Source organism: Halyomorpha halys, unplaced genomic scaffold (assembly GCF_000696795.3).
Source record: "Halyomorpha halys isolate HHAL.00 unplaced genomic scaffold, Hhal_1.1 Scaffold147.1, whole genome shotgun sequence".
Classification (NCBI taxonomy): domain Eukaryota; kingdom Metazoa; phylum Arthropoda; class Insecta; order Hemiptera; family Pentatomidae; genus Halyomorpha; species Halyomorpha halys.
This window is the reverse complement of record NW_027116131.1, coordinates 1316795-1337680: the sequence shown is the minus strand read 5'-3', so window position 1 is coordinate 1337680 and position 20886 is coordinate 1316795. Positions and strand designations below refer to the sequence as shown.

Here is a 20886-nt window from a genome sequence, read left to right as displayed (position 1 = left end):
TTGTGTCATATGTTAATATTGAAAAAATACAGGTTACAAATAACACACGATTTAAATGATTAAACATGTAAATTATCAGACGCTACATATTCATATACGCTATTAGTACAATCTCTAGGCTACTAGATCATACATAGGCGTTGTTCTTATTCAAGTTCCACATTTAAAAGTAAGTCTAAAATAATATCTTTTTTTTTCTCGTAACCCTCATAAAAATATAAAAGATTTTTAGTACATATATAATCCAAGATTACTATGCATCATCTCCCTTGAATTGTCTCGTGGCTTTATAAGGTGTTGATTATAGGACCCAATTAAGTTAGTATATACTAACCCGTGGTTAATTCCATTGATTATGGATTGAATGGTAAAATAGTTTCTTTTTTTTCGTACTCTTCATTAAAATAAAATTAGTACTTCATATATAATACACGAAATAAATGAATTATGTATACTTTACTGTCTTCTCCCTTTGATTGCCTTGTGACATTATAAGGTGTTGATATGAGTCCAGCTAAGGTGGTGTGGTCTAGCTATAGTCTAAGGCTACGACATGGAATTAATGGAACGAGAAGAGACCGTTCTGCTGTTAAAGTAGTATTCGAAACATAAATGATTAATTTTGAAAATTTAGAAAAAAAACCCCGCGAGAATGGAATTAGCGCCTGCAATTGCTATGATATGCAATGTTGCCAAACCTTCCTGTTCTTTGCTATAGTCTATAAAAACTATTTAGGGAATTTTTCATCAATCAGCTTTTAAATCAATCAGCTATTAATTCTAAACAACTTTTTTCCAGATTTTCAAGTAATTTGTGTCAAATGCGCCGTTAAGTCCAAAATCTTAAATACATAACAGTTATTAAGCCAAATCTCTCTGCATACAAAAAAAGTTTATTACAGTTCATTATAAACGTTTCATCTTATTAAATTGTCTGCTGCGCGCTAAAATTTCTCGATACAATATTAAATAAGCTAGTTTAAAACATCGACCAGATCCTTCCAGTTAGAAAGAATGGAACATTCAAATTGGGAAAGTTAGGATGATGCATGCTGGTAAATTAATTTTGAATAAATAGTTCTAATTATAAATCATTCTGCAGGAGAATAGACATTTCTTTTATTCTTTATACGTTTATGATTGTGGGCTAAGTTTGTGAGTAAACATATTTATATTTTTAAAAACGGTTTACTCTGTTTATTCAAAATATACGAAGAAGACGATCAATTTAAATTTTAATTAGCGTATAATTTTATTGTCGATTAGGATCTGTCATAAAATATATACACAGCTATTGGAAGTCTCATTTAGATGTTTTATAGGAATTAGCAAAATCAAATGCACCACTAAAAAACATTTCAACTATTATATTATTTAATATATTAAGATATGAAATTAATCATGATATTATCGATAGTATACAAAATATGCAAGTGGTTAATGTTTTCAAGGACACCTTGTATTTGCCAAATGTTAAACTAAGAGATTAAGAGGAGATGTGTCCAGCATCAAGTGTTTCCTTTGGCCATCTACGAAGAGTGGGTCTCCACTTAACAACGTAAATAAATAATGTCTTCTTCAAGCCACGGTGCTAAAAAGGAATAATATAAAAAGGAGCTTTTCTGTACAAATATAAAATATTAACTCTGTATATTCAATATTATTTATTTATATATATGTGTGCATTTTATAACATATTAATATTATAGATATTATGTAATTGTAATGTTTTTTATAAAGGGATAATAAACCATTTATTAAAAATTAGTTTTAAATATCATCACAATTACCTGATAATTGAGGTGCCCTAATTACAGATACAAGTAGAATAATATTAAAAAATAAATAAAGTCATGCCACATCACTTCTCTTTAATTACTTTCTCTAATATACAGGCGTGACATAAAATGCCCAATGTAATACCTTATGATAGTTAATGTAATCAAATGCATTATTTTCTTATTTGTGAGGTATGTATTGTTCATGTATAAATTATTTTGTTTTCTTCAGGTCATTACTAGTTTTACGGCGGGTAGAGGTTCAAAAGGAACCTTTGCTAGTCCAACTGTTAACAGTAATAAAAATAAAAGAAATGAACTTTCGAATTTGTTATTGTTGTATTTTAAATAATTGAACATAATAAAATGAAACCATTTGAAAATAAAATATACACTGGGAAAAAAATGAAATTAACTAAAATTATAAAAAAAAATGTTTTTATGTCACCGTGGATGATTAATGGGGCCCCTGCTGTGGGTAGGCTGTTTATGTCCTGGTGGAGGTATATTCAAAATAGGGGGTTCGTCCCACCACCTTGTCCTCTTGGAGGATGAACCAACCCAGTCCACCCGCCGTAGTGAGAAGAAGTGATTAGGACGATGAAGATGGCCAGACTTTTGGCTACTAAGACTGATGAGTCACTTGAGCACACATAGACATTGAGGACACATGGAGTATGTGCACACAATAATTGTGACCCGTAGGTATTATTTTTACATATGCAGTGTAAATATTAACAACCGAGAGTTGATTCGTTTTGTTTTTTATAACATCTGTTACATAATAGATTGACAAATATATTTTACTAACAACTAAAATAAAATGAAAATATTTTTTTTGAATGTTTGTATAAATACAGTGTTCTGGCACCTTATCTCTAATTTCTATATTTTGTTAAATTCTTGTTAAACTTTTTTATAATCTTTATTTCTTTTTTAATTTATCTTTTGCCGATCATAAGGTTTACTTTGCCTTTTCTTTAGTTTCCTCGTTTGTTTTATCCTCAATATTAAATTTTGCCCTTGATTTGTTATAATTTTACATGGAAACTTATCCTATCTGAAATGTCCACATTATTACTACATTTTTGATTTATATCTTTAATATTATAATTTAACAATTATATTGACAACAATCGTTGGAAACAAAATATTTCTTTAAATCATAATCGTCCAATGTATATATATCTTAATTAAGTGGGATAATATTTCTTGTTATTTCTTTTTATCTTTAGTTTTAAAAGTATTTATTTTCATACATAAATTTTAAAATTATGTATTAGCACAAAACTACTTAATGATGAAAAAAAAATTTCCGAAAAAGGGTAATAGTTAAAGGGGGTTCGGCATCAACGAATATTTCTCGACAAAAACAGGTGTTTCGTTTAAGAAACGAAAGATGTAAAGAGGGTTCCACTCCCGCAATATAATCCATCTTATTAGTAATAATTAGTATTAGCACTCTCTAGCTAGCGATGACTTAAGGCAAATGAGAGAAGGGCGCCATTTTCCTTCTGTGAGATTCATAAAATTATCATAGTTCTTTCTTGAATTCAATTTTTATGTGGAAGTAACTCAAGGAAGCGGCTCCCTAACTTGATACAAGTGCCTAGAGCGAAAGTAGAGGGATAGAGGAAGATAAGAGGAGAGAGGACGACACCACCCACATAAACGTCCACCTAAGTGAGTGCACAACGACGCATCAATAAACCATATTCAATAGCCCCACTTCAAAATTATGAATCTAACTTAATTCACACAACCAAACCAAGTGAATTGTTTAATTATAAGAAGATGGTCAGGGTTACGGTCAAAATAAGAACAAATAGTTTATAACTATTTAATTCGTTTCCCCCCACTTTGCAGGGCTGTTCAAAGCGATAGGTTAAAGCTAGGTCTTAAACTTAGGTTAAACTTACGTCTTAAACCTAGGTCTTAAACTAAGGTTGTTTAACCAATCGCTTTGAACAGCCCAGACCATTTTCACCGCAACCCTGACCATCTTCTTATATTTACATTTTACGGTCATCTCATCAAGCCTCATTAACCTGCATTCTAACGTTAGGTAGCACCTTGGCTTGTGTTGATGGTGCACTTCATACAAGCATGCCATGTTTTTAGGTTCAATAGTTTTAGGAATGTCAGCAATACGTACAAAAACAACACACACCCACACGATTATGTTACACATATACTTACAAGGTCTGCAACTGAAAGTAATCTGTAGATGCTTTGGAACACCAGGACATGGATCTATACCGTAGTTGTTGGAAGATGACATCAGTTTGCAGTGCCTCTTCTTTTGGCATCTCTCCACGGCAGTCTGTAACAGTGAATACTACTGCGAGGTTAGTATATTGCAAGGAAAAATTGTACTGACAACAAATTACAAATATTTAAGTTTAGATGTATCTCAAGTTTTTATTATGAATCATACTAATTATTGTTTACATCCTTAACATAAGAATCAGTAAAGCTATAATTAATATATGTTGATTATATAAAGACGTTTCAATTAAAGATGATTTAGTTTTTTACTTTATTCAGAAAGAGAAAGAAATACTAATCACTATGAGAATAAATTATTTAGAGTAGAAAGAAAGAAAAAAATAATATAGTAATGTTCAGTCTTCCTGAAAAAGATGATTCCACTTCAGAAAATGCTGTAGATATTGTGAAGTCAGTAATCTCCAGCATCGATATTAGCTTAACAGAAAACTTGATTAAGAACTGTTACAGGCTCGGGAAAAAATTAATAAAAAGTCAAGACCCGTAATGATACCCTTTAATAGCTATTTAGAAAAACAAAGGATTATAGAAAAAAGGAAACATTTAGGAAAAATTAAATTTGCATTTAACAAGATAAAACAACTGAAGAAAGAACCGAAGGAAAGCTCATATATTCATATATTAATAGACTACGAAGCTTTGATAGCACCGTTTCATAAAAAAAAAAAAAATCAAATTGAAGGATAGTAAATATCGTGAATTGGAGAGCTGCTAACAACTCTGGCCGAGGGTAGGCTATCACCGATTTCAGCACCAGGCCAAAAAACGAAACATAAAAAAATAAGTGAAAAATTAGAAAAGTTTCGATTTCTTGACAGAACATCCTCACTTCCCAATTAACAATAAAGCTAAAACACAATATGAACAGAATGATATAAAGATGGAATTTCAAAGTTATAAAAATAAATTAATGAATTATGAAAAAAGCATCAGTTTTTTCAGAGTCTCCGATAAATACTGAAAATATTATTGATCACAAAATATACAAAATACAAAATTTTAATTTATAAGCGTTGAAGAAAGAAACAGGTGCATTCTATGCGCACCACAAAATCAATATACTCCCTAAGTCTTCTTAGTCTATAGAAAAAGGAGGTAATGCAAATATGTTTATATTTAATTTTAATTTTATATTATCCATTTAAAAAATTACATCCAATATGGTCCGAGGAGATGACAATATCTATCGCTCAGTGGCAAAATAACACACGAAAATGATAGACATGAGTAAAATGGAAATATTACAGTTTTGACTATTAGGGCCTTGTGGAGGATATACGATTGTTAAAGTAGATAAGTTCAATATAAATTGATCTCAAGTGATACAATTAATAATTTAATTAACAACTACCAAAATGAAAATAAAATAATAATTATTAAATAAAATAAAATAAAAAATATAATATTAATAGTAACAATTTTGAAGAGAGTAATGAAGCAAAAAATCTACAATTAGTGAATTAATATAATAATATAAAATGATATGAATAAAAAAAGATGAGAATAAAGTAATATGTTAAAGAATACAGAATATGATAAAAATAGGGTTTCAATAATATCTATTATAGAGCACAAACATACACTGCTAATACAAATGTAATATAATAAATAAATTATGTGGAGTTAAGAAAAAATACAGGCAGATATGTTCATTCAGTGAATCAAAATCAGTTATTGGGAATCAAAGAATTAGGAAAATAAGCAGTTAAATATTTCATTTTTAGTTTTCTTTTTTTTTTTTTTTTTGCTTGTTTTATTTATTAGTCCTTTTGGTAAGCGATCGAACAGATATGGTACGATATAGTTTAATGTACGTTTACCTAATTTATTGTTATAGGGTAATTCGATAAATTTAATTTTGTTTCTAACATTTTATATAAATTATTTCTTTTCTAAATCAATTATTATCTACAAATTTTATGATAATTCTATAGAAATAACATTGTTTAGGTGGTAAAGTACTAATGATTTTAAGATTTCCTGTTTTATTAATGTGGTTTAGAATTATTTAGATATATCTTTATAATACATGTATTTATATAAATATTTAGATATATTGTCAGTAACACTTTTTGTTTTGTATGGGCTATGAAACAAAAATGAACAGGTACGCATCAGAAAACGAAAAGATGCATGTTGAAACAAAGCACAAGGTTCTTGCGCAAATATAGGATATAGAATACAATATTCTTTATATATCTTTTTTAGGAGAAAAATATAAAAGACTTACAAAGAGTTAAATAATTTTATATACTCATTTTTATTCGCATTTATTTATTTATGGGACTAATTTTTTTTCTGTTTTCATCTTGTTTTAAAATTTTGGCATATCTATGACTTTGTACATAACATGAATTAAACCACTTCTAGCACCACGAAGTTGTTACCAAAACGGATTCTCATCATAAGTAGCACCTACAAATAAAATCGTTAACACTTTTTATTATATCATAAATAAAACTATCTGAAAAGATCTTAGATATCTTTAATTTTTGTTAAGTTGATCTAGTTTTCCTTATTAAATCTTTTTTTTCATTAAATTTTTTTCGCTTATTAAACCACCTTGAGTAAACTAGCTCGAGATCTTACTACCCAATCCTCTCTCAATACAGGAGTTTGAATAGAGTATTTTCTCTTGACTTTAACTTATATAATGTGAGAGTCAGTCTATCTTTTTTTTACCTGTTTTGTTATTGAACGTTTCAATAAATCCCTATATAATCCATACTATACAAATGGAATATACAGTAAGGGGATGAATGACCGGGAGTGCCACTTTAGAGAATAGATTTATCACCTTTTTCCGATTTTATTAAAAATTGCTATAGTGATTTTGATTAAACTCGGTATATCAATGTAAAATTAAGTTTTCTTCAATAACAGCTTTTCTTTATTGGAATAGTTTAACAGGGCTTTTACGCCAATTTAAAAAAAAATCCCTATGAAGTATTTATAATTTCATTTATTGAAAAAAAATTACTCATTTTGTATTGTTAACAATAATACAAAATGTATAAATATGACCTATGAAAGAATTTGATAATTAACAAAGTAATAATTTGATAATACAACACTATTTTATTCTTGGCATGAATAAAATTATAATTTAATATTTCCAATTCGAGTAACCCTAAATTATAGCAAAAAAATAATAATTTAATGTTTGAAATGTTCGCATTTCAGGGAGGTAAGTGAAAGTTTTTGTTGTGTGAATTTGTGAGTGAAAGTGTGAGAATTTTTTTGTTGCTATATTGGTCTTCTAATATTCATACATTAAATCATTGAATTAATTTACCATAGGTAGGATGACAACATAATCGTAGCAAGATGATAGTATTTCATAAATGCTTAAGGATAGCATTTTTTATTTATTGATAGTGATGTAACATCACAATGTAGTGATAAAAACATTTAGAGAAACTACCAATTGGTAGCACGCTAATAATACTTCTACATTAGAAGCTCTAGACCACCTTCTTTTCAGATGCGTCAGAGGATTGTAAGGAATGGAAAAGAAAGTAAGGTGGAAGTTGTTAGGGTTTGTGTGGTTAGGAAGTTTATAATGAAAGAATTTATATCGAATATTATTTATAAGTAGATTTTTCTGGCTTTTGTTCAGTAATATTCAGTTACAAAAACGAAATCTTTGTTCATTCAACCTTTAGAAAATATTGTACTAGCTCAACCCTTAATTAACATTTAACGATTAAGTTTGGACGTCTAATGAAGGAGTGGACTGCATTGGATGTGTACTGAACCCATACTGTAAACCGCGATTCACAGAACCGGGCTCGCACTGCTCCTGTATTGGGTTCAATGTGGCTTTAAGGTCGATTTACACTGTAGGTCCCGTTTACCTTCCATATTGTTAAAGACCCATTTACATATTACATGATAAAATCTACGTTAATCCTTGTAAAACTCATTTTCCTTTTCATTTCCATATCGTTTTATTCATTCTTCATAGTGTTTCTTGTGCATAGGAGATTAACGGTACGTTCTTATTACAAGAGTGAATTCGCTAAAATATAAAATTAAAAATAGTGTATTATTCTGAGACTAGGTCCCTTTAGAACAATTACAAAGGCAATTTATTATAATAATAGGTCAAGTTGGTGAAACAAAAGGTAGTTTAATATAAGGGATTTAAACGAGGGAAAGGTTGGTATATGACATATTTTAGAAGGAATGGAGTTCCAGAGATATACAGCTCAGGTAAAAAACGATTTATCAAACGAAGCAGTTCAGTGAGGTGGAGAGTAAATGTCAGATAAACCAGGCCAGGTAGTAGTAGGTGTTGGGGCGAGGGGCTTTTCTTAAATGAAAACAACGTACCTCTTCCCCATAAAAAAATTATTCACTGGTTCGTGGATATAATAAAAAAAAATAAAACGGAGGACCTGCAAGATTATAAACACAAAAATAATAAAGAAAAAATAGAGAATAAAAACCTCCCAAATTGGTATACAAATTTAATAGAATTAAAATATAAAACAAAAATAAAAAAAACTGTTGCTGTTTTGTTGTTATAAAAAATAAAAGTGTGTACTGAAAGAAAATAAAATAATTTGATAAATACATATAAACAAAATCACTTCTCTTTATACTATAATTAATTAAAATAACTCAGCAGCGATAAAAATGATGCATGGCTTGATGAAGAGAAAAAAAATCACTCACAGTAGATAGTCGGGGGGTCGATATGCGCATACCGCTCCAGTCCGGAACATCCGCCGTCTTCAAACGTCAATTTATTGGTGGGTGAGGGTCCTGAATTGCACCCCAGAAAACTCTACGTTGGGAGCCGGTGGGTGTCTCTCACTATGTAGGTAGCTCCTTGGCTCCAGGCAGCGGACTGTAGACTCTAGGCTCCCTTATCAGTCCCCGTATACAGGCCGTAATACCATTGCAGTCCGCAATGTTGTTGTATACGGGACGAGCCGCAGCGATGTATTTATATTATACACGCATCATAACAAACTTACTTATTTGCGTAACGAATTCTAATTTAATTTTAATTACAAAATAAAACTTAATTGTTATTAAAAAGGCAATTAGCTTATAATTAACAAAAAAATAAAAACCCAATTGGAAGTTATAAAATTAAACTAACGAAAGGAAAAATATACTTTTGGGCTTTAACAACGAGATTGGACAGATAATTTGAATTGTAGGTTTTCTAGGATATAGGAGGGGCGTTGAGTACTAATTGCTTGGGATAAAAAGAAAGTTAGAAAATACTGGTATCGGAAGAGTGGATAGAGCCACTTCAGCTTGACGTAATACTGGATTATGTGCTTATCTATGGTGATCCCAAAAATAAATCGTACTGCGCAATTCATAAGAGGTTTAAGTTTAGATTCGAGATTATCCGATAGTCAACGATATACCAGGCAGCCATTGTCAAAATTGGGGAAAACAAGAGAGGAAAAAAATATGAGCACTAATAGAGGTGTTTAAGTTCAATAGTTTCCGTTTTTAAAAACAAAATTTCATAAAAAATTACGAAAAATGAATAGTGAATTTATTTTGGGAGAACTATATCTCAGAAATCAATAGACGTACAGATGTCTTTTAGAACACAAATCAAAGCTAGTTGAATGTACGATAATATAGTTCATAACGTTTTTCTTCTTAAAATTAATAGTTTTTCAAAAATAAATTCATAAAATGTTTATTTCTAGTTCTTCAGACAAACTTTTGGATTATTAAAAACAAATCCTTTAACCATCCACTTCTCACTGAAAATAAGATTGAACACGATCAGATGAAGAAAAAACTCAAATGTTCGGCGAATACCTCTTCAAAACTTTTAACCCCCATCCTGATATCCTTAATCCAACCCATCTTGAACTTGTTGAAGCAGAGATTACGATTCCACTCCAAATGACCCTTCCTCCTAATGCCTTTTGTCCTTCAGAAATAACAAACATCATCCACCAATTACCTTCTAAAAAAGCTCCTGGCCATGATCTTGTCACAGCACAACCCTGAAACAGCTCTCTCGTAAAGCCATTCTATTCCTTACCTATATCTATAATGCTACTCTCCGATCCGCCTATTTCCCCGACCCTTCGAAAATGTCTATAATAAAACCCTCCAAGCCACTTGAATAGCCATCTTCCTACCGTCCTATTTCACTCCTCCCCATTATGGACAAAATCCTAGAAAAACTCTTATTAAAACGCCTCTATCCAATCCTTGACTCATATAATGTTATTCCTGACCACTACTTTGGATTTACAACATCCAATTCTACCATACAACAGAGTCATCAAGTGGTTAATGTCATATCTTCCACATTGGAGCGCGGAATGTACTGCACGGGAGTTTTCCTCGATGTTGAACAAGCTTTTGATCGAGTCTGGCATCCAGGTCTGCTCTATAAACTTCGTCAATTCCTATCCCCTACATAATTCCTTATAATCCCTACCTCCCTTATAGAACCTTTAAAGTAAATCATAACCTAGCCTACTCATTTCTCTTTTCTCAGTCTGCCGGTGTTCCTCAAGGTTCCATTCTTTATACGGTTTATACAGCTGACATCCCAACCCACACTAACACAGTCCTAACAACATACGCTGATGACACATGTATACTGTCTGTAAACAACAACCCAATTAATCCATCACAAACACTACAGACACATATAACATCTATTGAAGAATGGTGTAAAAACTGGAGAATCAGAATAAATCCTGACAAACCCTATTCGATCGATCACCTTTACTCTCCGTCGTAAACCTCTACCCTCCTGTCCTACAGTATCCTTTCTAGATACTCCACTAACGCCTGTTGAACAGATTCGATACTTAGGACTCCATCTTGACAAGAGACTTACTTAACAAGAAATTGCTCCTAGATTCCGATTGCTACAACACTTACTTCACAAACTTCCCATTCACTACAAAAAATTAGTATACACTTCGATAACCAGACCAATATGGACTCTGGATTTCATGAAGTACCTCCAAGGGTTGGTTCCTTCCCAAGATTTTGAAGTGTATATGAAACATACAACATATTTACTTATTTTATTTATTATTTGTACAGTTGTAAATCGCATTACATAAAAAAAGTTATTAAAAAACTATATCTCAGGATTGGACAACCATTGGACGTGCAGATGTCTGCTAGCAATCAAATTAAAAATAGTTTGATGTGTTATAAAGTTGTTTATAAAGTTTGTCTTCGACCCGAAGTAGACGCCGCGAAGAAGTAGCGATCACGCGACTCAGAATAGACATACCCGAATGACACACTTCCACCTCATAACAGAAGAGGCCCCTACAAAATATTCGAAATGTAATGGTAATCTGACCGCCAAGCACATTTTTAATGAATGCTATCACTACAAATTAATTCTGAACCAGTTAGGGATACCAACAAATATTCCAATGGCGTTGGGAACGACGATCCGTAATCGAAAGATTCATTAAATTCATCCATAATACTAACCTAATATCAATCTTTGATTATTATAATTATCTATTTATCTTGCTTTATTTATTAAAATTATCTACTTTTCATCATCAATTCATCACTATCGTTACGATCTATTATTAAACAAATTATAATTACCAAGCTATATAATATTCCAAACCTCACGAAAGGGAGTCCCATTGATGCAAACCCACACACCATACCAAAGGTATGACCTCTCTGAAACAACTAGACCTTACCAAAATCAATAACCAACCAGGCTTTTGAACGCCCTTTCAAAACAAACAAACGTTTGTCTTCTTGGGAGTTGTAATGTTTATACAATTATAACTATTTACATATGAAAGTTTTTCCGAAGAACTATAAATTATTGTATTTTAGCAAATATCCTGAAAACATTACTACTACTACGACCTAAATACGCTGTATAGTTCGGGAATTCTTGAATGTATGCAGTTGGGGCTCATATTTTAGCGAATTTACTCTACTTTGTGTGATATTCAATTAGATTTTCTAGTAATGTTGGGAGTTGTAACGATACGGAGCTTCAACCATAATTTTTTTTTGACAGCTGCAATTTTTTATTGTCCCTAACTATACTTGGAAGATTCATGAATTTTGATAGTAATTATACATAGTGTTTCATTAAAATAGCTACAAATTAGGTTGAAATAACTATTTTTTTTCTCCTCTGGGCTCTTGTACTTATAACATGTTAGATGTATCATAGATATTTTATATTGTCTTTTTTTTTGTTCATTAGAGCTTTATGGCGTTAAACCCAAAGGTCATCTACCCGAATATTTCTTTTTTTTTCTTGATGTTTGTTTTTATACTTTTGATATTTCAATTCAATTAATATTTATTTTTTTATTTCAATCCCCAGATTCAGAACTCTTTGAATTTGAGATATTTAATTATTTTTAATGTGGTATTTAAATGTGTTTAGATTTAGGGTTCAAATCGTAGTTAATAGATTATTTTTTCTTTAAAAAAATATTACCAATTTTTTGCTTTATTATTTAGGGCTACTGTAAAAACCTGGTCATACTCCTAGTGTACTTAAACCCGTGGTATAGAAATGACATTCTTGAAAGATGTGGCTGACAGTAAGTGTACTGTTGCAATAATGTTTTTTAGGGCTATTAATGAACTCACAAAGGCAGTTATAATTACTATTTCGGTATGACATAGCATAGTATTTCTTGATGTGAACCTTTTTTCCGATAAGTATTAACCAGAATTTGGAGAATTCTTAATCATGTAATAGGGTGTTTTTTTTATTTGTTTTAACATATTTATTATAAAATAGCTTTTCTGTTTATCCATAAAGTATATGCTCATTTGGGATTTAATTCGACCATACCCGTAGTCTAAAATCAGGTTTCGTTGCGATCTCTCAGGTCGTGTTCTATAAGAAATTTCTCAGATGTCCTCATATTACGTCTCAAACAACTGTGGAAGGATGGGAAAATACTATAGATTCGAACGAAAAGTTTTCGTGAATCCATAATATATTACCAACATAATACCAATAATAGTCACGGAGAATTCTTGGTAACATAATTTCTATTTTACAAACAATTGATTACTAATGATTTATTATTTCAGTGGCATGATAAAGTCTTGTAGAGAATTTATCCATTTATAGAACTCCAGTAATATTTCTATAATAGAAGATCTCGAAGTCATCTTCTTTTCAGACGCCTTGGAGGTTCATCGGGTAATGAAGAAGGAGAAAGGTTATAAATAATCTGGATTAGGTCGTAAGGAAATCATGAGAAAATTTATTTCTAGTTCTGGTCAAACCGGCAACATATGGAAGGTTTTTACTGAGAAAGGCCACTATTTTGATATACTTTGAATAATCCGTCATTGAGATTGGGATGTATAATGAGAAAGTATGTAGATGATAGGAATTTACGGATCTTTTATAGGAGACCCGAGTGACTTGATCAAAAGTCTATAATAATAAAATTTTGAGAGTTGCAAGAGTATTAATTTTATACAACCTGAGATATATGCTTGTATAAGTTTTGTATCGTCCGGAGTAGATAGGTTGTTGATTTTTTTTCCAATTTTCTTGTTCATGTTTCTAATCAAAAGAACATCTAAAAATGGTATTTTGTTTTCAACTCCGTATTCCATAATAAAATTTAATCTATAAATTAACACACAAATTTGCAAATGTGTAAATTAATATGCATAAATAAAGAGCTTGCCTACGTCCAGGGCCCTGTTTCATAATGAAAGCTAATAGTATTATCTCATAGTACAAGTGTAGAAACTAGTGAGTTAATAATACTAATAATTATTTTTTTCATGATAGGAATGACTATTAGTGATATTACAAGAATTAAAAAATACTAAAGTAAAAGTTACTATTGTAGAAATCTGTGTAATTGAATTAAGATGAATCTGCAAGATTAATAGTATTAGTTTGCATTTTATTATGAAACAGGTTCCAGTAGTTACCTGCTGACTTTAGATAGAAATATTACACGCACGAAACCTAATCAGCAGTAAGAACAAAGAGGATTATTTAGTTCAGTAAGTAGATAGCAGAGAGAAGTAGCAAAGCTTAATGCTACTGTAACCAATTATCGTCAGCCAAAGGGTTTCATTCCAAGAACTTGTTCTGAACAAGATTCGGAACAGCTTTCTCAATTCCAGGTCCCATGCATTCGGAAGAGACAATGTCCTCTTAATAATACAGGATATCTGTAGTGGCGGAGCTTTCTCTGGTGCTTCTCCTGATTTACATATTTTAATTAAAATGATATTCAAAGATACGATATCAATATATAATAACAAAAAATTATATATTATTTGTTATAACGATTAGATTTTCCCGTAATAATGTGCTAAAGTTTTTCTTTAAGCCCACAGGAGTGTCCATTTTTTATACCGTAAGAGGTATCCCGGGAGTATTTATCTCATTGTAGATTGGTATTTTTTTTTTAAGATTGGACGTGATGGTAAAAAAATCTTTACGATTACTTTCAATAAATTGAAAATCGTAGCTCTTTCATCAGAGACTGAAGAATCCAGATTTCGTAAAATATCCAAGACATTTTGCCTCGGATCTTGATATAAAATAATAATTGCTGGAGGTGTTCAATTGATCAAAATACTCAAATGTGAAAAAAAATATGTCACGTTAAGAGTTTAACGGTGAGAGAAATGCTCAATCTTACTAAATTGAGTATAGATGAGAAGGTTAAAGAGGAAGTAACACAAATAAGCACCAATAACAACATCAAATAGTTAACAGAACGTAGACAAAATTAATAATAAACAAAATAAAATAATAATAAATTATAAACAAAACAGATGAAATACTAGGAAAATATAGATGTTAAATTCCCAATATGAGCAAAATGCTTAAGGCTATACCTTACCAGGGTTGATTTTTTAAATATTTAAGACGATTTTTTTTTAAATATGAGACAGGTGAACTTCAAATTTTAACAGAATGTATTAAACAACAATACTCGAATTGATTCCACAAACGTTATTTTTAAAATATTCTTTGTTTGGTAAAGACCGAGTATGGCAAAAAGGAAATTCTATTTAAATCACTTGTTCAAACTAATTATTACTTCATATGTCTCTCTTTTCTTAAAGAAATATTTTTTGCTGTAGCTCAAGGTTAAATAAAAATCCTCTACCCATTCAATCAAGCCCGGAGTACCTCAAGGTTGGATTCTGACATCTCTGTTGTACACAGTATACACAGATGTACACAGTGTACACAGTGTACACAGTATACATAGATGTACACAGTGTACACAGTATACACAGATGTACACAGTGTACACAGTATACACAGATGTACACAGTATACACAGATGTACACAGTATACACAGATTATCTCACACCCGACTATTACACCCTCACAGCTACCTACGCCGGCGATACAACCCTCCTCCATGTCACCCCATCCCCCCTTCCTGCGAGGTGGCAGGGCAGGAAAGGTTCCAAAAACCCTATTAACATCACCTCATAACTCCATTTACTGATGCACCCACTCCCCCTCCCCCACACTTCTCTTTCGATTTCTGACTGTTTTTCTTATTATTTCACCATTATCTATTGCCTTTATTAATTGATGTTCTTTATTTTTTATCTTCTATGCGATACAACACGAGGAGGCCCCTCACCTCCGGATTTAAAATAGCACCTTTTTAGAATGGATATCTCATGTATACAAATAAACATAACAGGTAACCTTAAAATACCATAGGTAAGAGGTAAAAGGTAAGATCCAACACAAATTACTTTTTTTTCACAGTAATGCACCTATTAATTCACTTTTTATTTCTGTTTTAGAGGGATCGGAAAAAAAATCCTCCATGTAAGTTTCACTAGACCCTATTTAATAAAAATTCAGGACTGGAAAAAATAAATAACATTCTCGCATTGTTTTGCTACAAGCCCGCCAGTGTATATCGACAACAACCAAATTCTGCAAATTAATTCAGTTAAAAATCTAGGATTCACTATCGATAGAATAACATGGGGTTTTCACGTGAAGCATCCGGATCTTACGTTAAATAAGCGCCTAAAACTCCTTTACTCTCATTTACAAAGAAGATAGACCCTAAAATTTAGATTGCGACTACAAACGTACTCCTACTTACTGAAACCCATTTGGACATATGCTTCGCAAATATACGGGACAGCCAAAAACTCCCAAACATTTTCTCTTGAAACACTCCATCAGAATACATTATATCCACAATCGGTAACAGGACACTGCTCACAGACTTACACATGCCTACTGTACAAGACCACATTAAAACATCATAAAAGATATTTCATGAAATACTACACCACCACACCAATAAACTAGCTACCACGAACATTCCCGACAACACGTACCGAAGACTGAAAAGGAGCTAGATGAGAGATCTCTTTAACTAACTAATGAAGCTAATTAAAGTCAGGAAGAGATAACAATAGGTATAGATCTCTATCAAACGACTCATGCTATTTTTGTAATTTTACAATACATCAAATTTTCTGATTGTCTTCAACCTGAAGGCAGATTTTAATTGATGAAAAAAGCCAATAAAAACAAAATTCACCAACATGAACAATACCATTTACTGTCGCGACGTCCAAAGAAGAATTAAATGGGTGGACAAATAAAAAAAAATTCCAAACCTTAGATGGAGAATATTTTACCCAATACTTGAATAGTTTTAGGAATATAAGCAAAAAAAATGCAATTGTACTTACTTAGGCCCTTCTAAGCACGCGCTTTCTAACCTAGCCTTAATAGCAATACCTGCCCGACATCTGTAAGTCTATTGGTTCCTCAGATATAGTTTTTCATAAATTTATTTTGACAAATATAAAAAGTACTACTCATACGAAGATAAACGTCATAAACTGCGTTACAGTACATTAAACTAGCTTTAATTTGTGTGCTAGAAAATATCTGTACGTGTAATGAATCCTAAGATATAATTTCCCACTAACTACTGATTTTTCAGTACATTTTCTATGAAAAGTTGATTTAAAAAAAAAATGAATGAATTTATTGAAATTTACAACTGTTCATTATATTATGCATTCAGTAAATTTGATCTCAGTTATAACGATGATACAGGCGTGGAGAGAAACTACCCATTGGTAGCGCTCTAATGACGTTTTTACATAAACAGATATTGTGGCCATCTTATTTTCAGGAGCCTCAGAGGATTGTCAGGAATGGAATAGAAGGCAAGGTTAGAAACTGGTGAGTTTGGATGGTTAGGGAGTTTATAATAGAAGGAATGAAGGAATGATATCTGGTTCGGGCTAGATGGTTATATATGGAACATTAAGGTCTTTAAGTGTGATTCTATTTGTGAAAAAGTAAGGTTCATTGAGAATTTGGATACGAGACAACGAGATTGGGCAGTCGGTAGGTTTACGACGAAGTGTAAAGATGATTTGATGGTATTTGTTGGGATTAATTTTAATCCTCCAATTACGACACCATTGTTCGAGGGCTGTGATATAGGATTGGAGTGTTTGAATGCAATTAAAGGGTTACTATTAACTGTGAGCACATAGTGTTAGGATTGGCTGGGATGTCAGCTGTATAGACGGTAATAGTCCAAGTTAACGGATCTGTTCGACACGGATAAGATCCAAATTATTAAAGGAAGCTTTAGGGCAGTCGGTAGGTTTACGACGAAGGGTAAAGCTCATTTGATGGGATTTACGACACCATTCTTCAAGGGCTGTGGGGGGATTGGGATACAATTAAAGGGTTATCGTTAATTGCGAGTACACATGTGTCATCGGCATACGTAGTGAGGATTAGGTTAGGATTGGCTGGGATGTCAGCTTTAACAAGTATAAATCGAAAACTATAGAAGGTATATCCCGAAATAACTATTAGTTTTTACTAAAGTAATAAAAAGTGGGATGAAGTAACTGCCTTTTTTCTCATCTTGAGTTATAAAGTTGCCTCACATGATACCTTATTTACTGTCTTATAAATAAATAAATGGTTATCCAAAGAAATGTAAGAAATCAAGTAAAATAAATAAAAGAAGTTTTGTTATCAGCAAGGCAATAAGTTTATCTCATTCCTGCTAGTGGGGTAGCTGCTTAAACTCCGTAAACACGAAATGACAAGACAGAGCGGCAATAAAAGAAAGAAATTCTAGACCCTGTGCGACTCCCAACAATAATTTGACGCTGTCCTCAAATCCTATTCTTTAAATGCATGACGGTGGGAAGGATGCCGCCATCGAACTATCAGTAGCTGTAAGCCCATGCTTGTAAAAAGAAAAATATTTCTCAGAAATATGGAGCTGTGACAATCCAAATATTATGTGACTATAGATGGCCACTCATTAACCGGTTGTATATGAATGTATACATAAACACTCATCTTTCTAACATTTTTTTTATATTAAAAAAACCTTACAAGTAATTTTATTAAAGGAAATTAGAAGTATTACCTTCAAACTAGGGTGGGAAAAACTTGTTTCTTAAATGTGAGTTCTAAGCGAATGTTAATTTTTTTTGTTTTTGTTTTTTTTTAATGTAATTTACAACTGTACAAAATAATACAATAGGTGAATAGTTGTATGTTTCAAATACACTTCAAAATCTAGGGAAGGAACCACCCATCGGTGGTACTTCAAACATTAATTTAAATTAGAAAGTCTCGTGGGCATCTTCTTTTCAGACGCCTCGGAGGATTATCAGGGATTGTTAAGGATGAAAGATTAAGAATTAATGGGTTAGGATGGCTAAGGAGTTTGGAATGAAAAGACGCATATCTGTTTTGGGCCAATTCTGCAACGAATGGGATGTTAAGGTCTTTGTAAATGAGTTTATTTGTAACATAATAAGGATCATCAAGGATTTTACGTAGGATTTTTGATTGGATGGGGGAAGAATTTGATGGTTTGGTGGAGCCCCAGAGCTCAATTCTATATGTCCAAATTGGTCTGTTTATCATAGTGTATACTAATGTTTTGTAGTGAATGGGAAGTTTAGAGCGTTTATCAAGTATGTGTTGTAGCAATCGGAATCTATGAGCAGTTTCTTGTCGTTTCAGCCTTGTGTGTGGGTTCCAAGTAAGTTTCTTGTCCAGATGAAGTCCTAAGTATCGAATCTGTTCAACAGGCGTGAATGTTAATTGTAAGAGTTAAATATTATAAGAAATAATAAATAGTATAGAAAGGAAATAATTGACCATATGAAGTAGATTGCAGGAAGATAGTCCGGGTGGCGGCCAATAAAGGTATCAAAATAGTTTTATTTTACTATTTTGATAACTTTATATACCGTCGCACGTTCTACCCTCCTACAATAAATAGTATAGGCTTATAAATCTATGGCATTTTGTACTTGTATTTGTTTGTACAAGTTTATTATTTCTGAATTCAATGCAACCTGTGAAATTAAATGACAAGTTCAGATGCTAACACTTTAACGCTTTATTTTTTACTTTACAATGTATATTTCTTATTTTCCAATAGTCGTGTAACCTTTCTAGGAGTTTCAATATGTCACAACATTGTGTCATAATATGTCAGCCTACTTTCGACCTTTAACTTCTTGTCGTCATAGTAAGTCGATGTAAGAATACATTTGAATTTCACTTTTCATAGGTGAACTAGGGTTTCATATTCGATCTAGTTCTACGAAAATTTCTAAACAAAAAATAGTGTATCTAAAATTCTCGTAGAGTTGAAAAAACTTTACAAAACCATAATAATACTAATTTGGATTTATGGACAAAAAATTGGCTAAAAATATTAAACGCTTTGAACCTTTTCAGTCCAAAGTCCTTCCAACCATATTCAATGCTCCTTACTAAATTACTAACAAAACCCTACATCATGATCTTAATATCCTATTTGTATTACATCTTATTAAATCCAAATTCACCACCTTCCATGAGAAACAGAATGTCCCATCCCTAAAATCCTCCCCCTACATTGAAACGGCCGTGCCTCAGAGACCTATTATAAATAATTATATCGGATTTCTTCCTTTGGCCAGATTCTCCATTCTAATACCACTGACGCAGTTTAGATAGAAGCGCCGGGATATTCCGGAGTCCTACTATCGAGCTATATGATCAATATTATTATTGTCTTTAAATAGAAGACAGAATGTAATATTACACAATAAAAAAAAAGAAAAAGAGTCAACAAAAATCATTAGGCAAACAATTATTTTTATAATTTTTTTTTTACATTTTTATCAATATTTAGTGGAAATGGTAGAAAGTAAAGAAATTAGATAAAAATATCTAGTACATTCACTCACTCGACGTCACCACTTTGGTTGCAATGATCAATACAAGAGTATCTTCACTAATATTATCCCGATAGAGATTTTATTATTTTATTTATATTTATGCGTTAGTTTATATTTAACTATCCTTATATCAGGCGGTATGTTCCTTATTGATTAACCAAAATTGAACGAATTTCTGAAGGAAACTGAGCAAAATAATTCTTTAAAAAACTTCAATATGCCATATCATAGTTAATGCTACTCCGATTTGAACAATTATTTTAAGTATTATGGAAAATTTAATTGTCTTTTAAATGGATATATGAAAATCACATTTTTTACTAGGTTTCGAGGCCGAAATACTTTTCAAAAAAATAATAATAAATAAATAAAATAAGCAACCAAACCAGCTCACCAATTGACGTGGGATAAACAAAGACCTATAGGCAGTCCAATATTTCATTTAAAAATCCGTTAAAAACTAGACCTAAAAAATTTAATCTGGTAACACTACTTTCCTCATCTAGGTGGAAGGAAGAAGTAAAACTAGATGTCAGAAATTATTCTTTGAATTAAGAGAAATAAATATGTATCAATAAATTTTGAAATATTACA

General features: G+C 31.6%; 1 protein-coding gene and 1 long non-coding RNA gene across 3 annotated transcripts in view; one reads left to right on the top strand and one right to left on the bottom strand.

Annotated features, from left to right (window-relative positions):
- Positions 1–20886, bottom strand: part of LOC106678594 (protein eva-1) — a 124641-nt gene that overhangs the window by 20335 nt on the left and 83420 nt on the right. For both annotated transcript variants that reach the window (XM_014417185.2, XM_014417186.2), the window contains exon 4: positions 3978–4116. In XM_014417185.2, coding sequence (XP_014272671.1) covers positions 3978–4116 — 139 coding nt within the window. The remainder of the gene's footprint in view (positions 1–3977; positions 4117–20886) is intronic.
- LOC136797174 (uncharacterized) lies at positions 30–1651 on the top strand. The gene is made up of 2 exons (XR_010845012.1): positions 30–169; positions 1452–1651. It is a non-coding gene; the product is annotated as an uncharacterized lncRNA (long non-coding RNA).